The following is a 3,231-nucleotide window of genomic DNA, read 5'->3' as shown; positions in this document are numbered from 1 at the left end:
AGAGCCTCGGGTCATGCGCAGACATAAGATCCGAGGCTCTGGTGACAAGAATGCCGTAGTTTAGTGTCATCGCCAGCGCAAATAGCCTACCCTACATGCGCAACGCCTTAGGTCTCGCACAAGAAAGTTATTGCATGACAGTCCAGTATTGTCACGTCTGACTTTCAATAGACTCAGACTCCTAGATGTTTAAAAACATAAATAACTGTGCCAATTTTACGCCAATCATGATGTAAATGAACTAAAAATGAGCACCTTACCTGAAGCAGCTGTTGTTGAAGATTTTCGCAAGTGAAACCAAAACTTCTCTATTCCCAGAATCAAAGCACAACTCAGTCATCATCGAATTAAAGTTAATGCAGAAGCGTTTTCTAAATCCCATCTTGGGATGGCAAACATTTCAGACCCCGTTGTAATTTTACAAACGAAAACGGTGGCTGCCTGGAGAGCTTGAGGACTAGAAGGGTGCTTTTCCAGTTGTTATTAAGATCACCTTGGGGTTATCAGAACTCTCTACCCTCGCCGTTCATGTTCTTTGTAGCATCCAAGTTGTCACGCAACAGTGGAGTTAGGGAGGGGTCGGTCGGGATCGTCATTACAATGTAAGATCGTGGGATATAGACAGGTTTGGAAAATGAAAAATAAGGCCCTGGAGTAAAAGCTCGTGAAAATCCTTTCCTTGAACAGAGAACTCCGACATCATATTCAGCTTTTTCACACTTAAAATTCTAAAGGAATATGAGGCAAAGACGAAATGTCATTCAGGTCTATACTCTATGTACGACCCCACTACTGGTCTATATTTAGAAATATCTGCACAAAAATACAATAACATTGTATACCTTAATACATAATATATCTTATACAAATTAAGACGTTACTTAACCGAAACGAAAGAAACAGGTTTGATGCATAACTCGGCTAGCAATTTACAGAGACTCTTTAGGTCTACCTAAATTCACAAAAATAGAAGAAAATACTATCATTTAAAAAAGCATACTGATTTGTACAATATTGTTACAACATGAAATTAACCATCCGCTTGCAGAAAACGAAATCAGTCGTAGTGTGGCAATGTTCTAGCATTTAGCTGCTAAATAAACAAAACAATGAAGGCCATGGATAGAGATGTAAAGGGTTGGGGGATCGCTGATCGTGACTTCGATCAACAAAAGATGCCCTCATAAAACAATTTGTTGTTTCGGTTGTAAAGAAAAATGGCGGTTTGCGGGAAGAGGTTCAATATGCTATTTACGGTAATTGGTTGTTCACTATTGTATAAATGTAGAAGACGTCTTTTTTGGTAAGTGAGCTCCTCCGCTCTTGTTCTGTCGGAAAATGTTAAAAAAGGGGGGTGTTGGTTAATTAAAGTACAAATGTGAAAGAAAAAAGGCATTTCAGCGATTTTTCCAGTTTCCAATTAAGAGATCGACCTAATAAACTGTGGCCATCACAATCCACTGCTTTCTTTAATTAACAACAACATGTGGAAGATTGTTGGATTCGTTCCTGGAATTACTAATAAGTGTGCCAAAGATTAAGAGATTTGTTACCAACATGTGATCGATGATGTCAGGTCGAACACCTGCATGACATCCTCGTATCCCTAAGTACTAATGTCATATCTAACATATAGAATTCAGAACAAAGGATTCTGTAGTACAAGGACCACGAATTGGCAATAAAAATCAGACTGCACTTCTTGGTGATAGGACTCAGAGGATCTCTTTATCTTGTCGCCCCTTTAGGAATTGGCGGGAGAAACAAAGGAGCGTGACCAGCACCGATTCCCGGCAAAGCAGGCCGGGATCTTCTCAAAGGTGGAATCTGTGACGTGGGAAGTGGTGGTTGGTTCTTGACTTTCTTGCTTATGGCTCGTACCAGATCTCTCGCATGTTTCAGACTATAGGCTGAAAGAATAGTTTATACAAGTGGAAAATCCTTCACAATACACGACAATAGAGACAATGGACCGTGACGTAAAACACAATAGAGCTGCGTCCTAAAGGGATCCAATGAAATTAGAGGTTATAAAGAGCTGCGTCCTAACTGCCGCAAAGTCAAACTCCGGCATTTCTCGTAAGAGCCTAGAAAATGTATCAGGTGTTTTTTTAATTTGACTAGTTCAATTCTGGTCATGTCTCCTACAAATTCGAGTTCTACTGAGTATAAGAGACAATGTGAGAAAAAAAGTTTTAAACTAGTATGAATACTGAAGGGAAAACTGCGTTTGAACAGTACAGCTAAATTCTTTAAAAGACCTTACGGAAGCAGAATTACCAATAGCAATAGCTACCACTCCACTACTTAATTGTTGAACCATTAAGAAATAAAGCAAACACTTAAGTGTTTGGAGCAAAACCATGCGCTCAAGACTAAAATCACGGAAGCATCAAGTAGTTCTTCTACCGTTTTATTGGTACATGCATTTGTTACGTGTTGACTTGATAATGGAAAATGCCATTCTCCATGGTTTACCTAAGTACTTAATTCAAAGGTTGCAGTGTATACAAAACTGTGCCGTGAGCTTGCTTGATAACAAAGAACTCTAAGTTTACACAAATAACACATATACTTAAGGAGCTCTGCTGGCCATCGCTTAAGTAGCGCATAACTTTTAAGATATTATTAATGGTATTTAAGGCTTTAAATCATTTGGCTCATATTTACATATAAGTAGCTTATATTTAAATAATAGAGCCTTATTTGTCAAATAAACTGTTGCTCGTGGTTCCTCGGTCTAATCCAAAAACCTGTGGCGACAGGGCTTTCTCTGTTGTTGTCCTAAGGCTTTGGAAGGCCCTTCCTATTGAAATTAGGCCTTAATAGCTCGGTCAGTATTTTTAAAAGAAACTTGAAGACTTATCTTTTTAGGGAGACATACGCTATAACTTCTTAATTATTATTTTCTACTTGAACTAGTCACTTTTTACTTATTTTTATTTGGTTAGTTAGGTTTTGAATTGCAAAATTGTAAAGCGCCATAGAGCAGCCATTGGATATGGTGCTACACATGTATATAAATCTATCGATTATTATTATAATTATAAAAGTTTCCTTTTTAATAACGTAACTTGATAGGTTACCTTTAAGTCTAGCTTTCATTTCTTCACTAAAATAACCGCAATCAATCCATTCTTCAAAGTCAGAGATAAAATCGAAGGCCGTCAACCCTGCAAGTCAATGGAAGGTCACTGAATACAGGCAGCTCAGTATGCATGGGTGAGTGAG

The 3,231-nt window shown here is 38.3% G+C and overlaps 1 protein-coding gene across 2 annotated transcripts in view; it reads right to left on the bottom strand.

The window, feature by feature from the left end:
• Positions 1-755: 755 nt before the first annotated feature.
• Positions 756-3,231, bottom strand: part of LOC137982092 (uncharacterized) — a 34,714-nt gene continuing 32,238 nt past the window's right edge. For both annotated transcript variants that reach the window (XM_068829139.1, XM_068829140.1), the window contains exons 36-37: positions 3,087-3,173; positions 756-1,910 (exon numbers count right to left, since the gene is read on the bottom strand). In XM_068829139.1, coding sequence (XP_068685240.1) covers positions 1,729-1,910; positions 3,087-3,173 — 269 coding nt within the window. In that variant the 3' untranslated portion in view covers positions 756-1,728. The remainder of the gene's footprint in view (positions 1,911-3,086; positions 3,174-3,231) is intronic.

This window comes from Montipora foliosa, chromosome 13, assembly GCF_036669935.1.
Source record: "Montipora foliosa isolate CH-2021 chromosome 13, ASM3666993v2, whole genome shotgun sequence".
Lineage (NCBI taxonomy): Eukaryota > Metazoa > Cnidaria > Anthozoa > Scleractinia > Acroporidae > Montipora > Montipora foliosa.
Note: the sequence above shows the minus strand (reverse complement) of the source record. Positions and strands in the feature narration are given on the sequence as shown.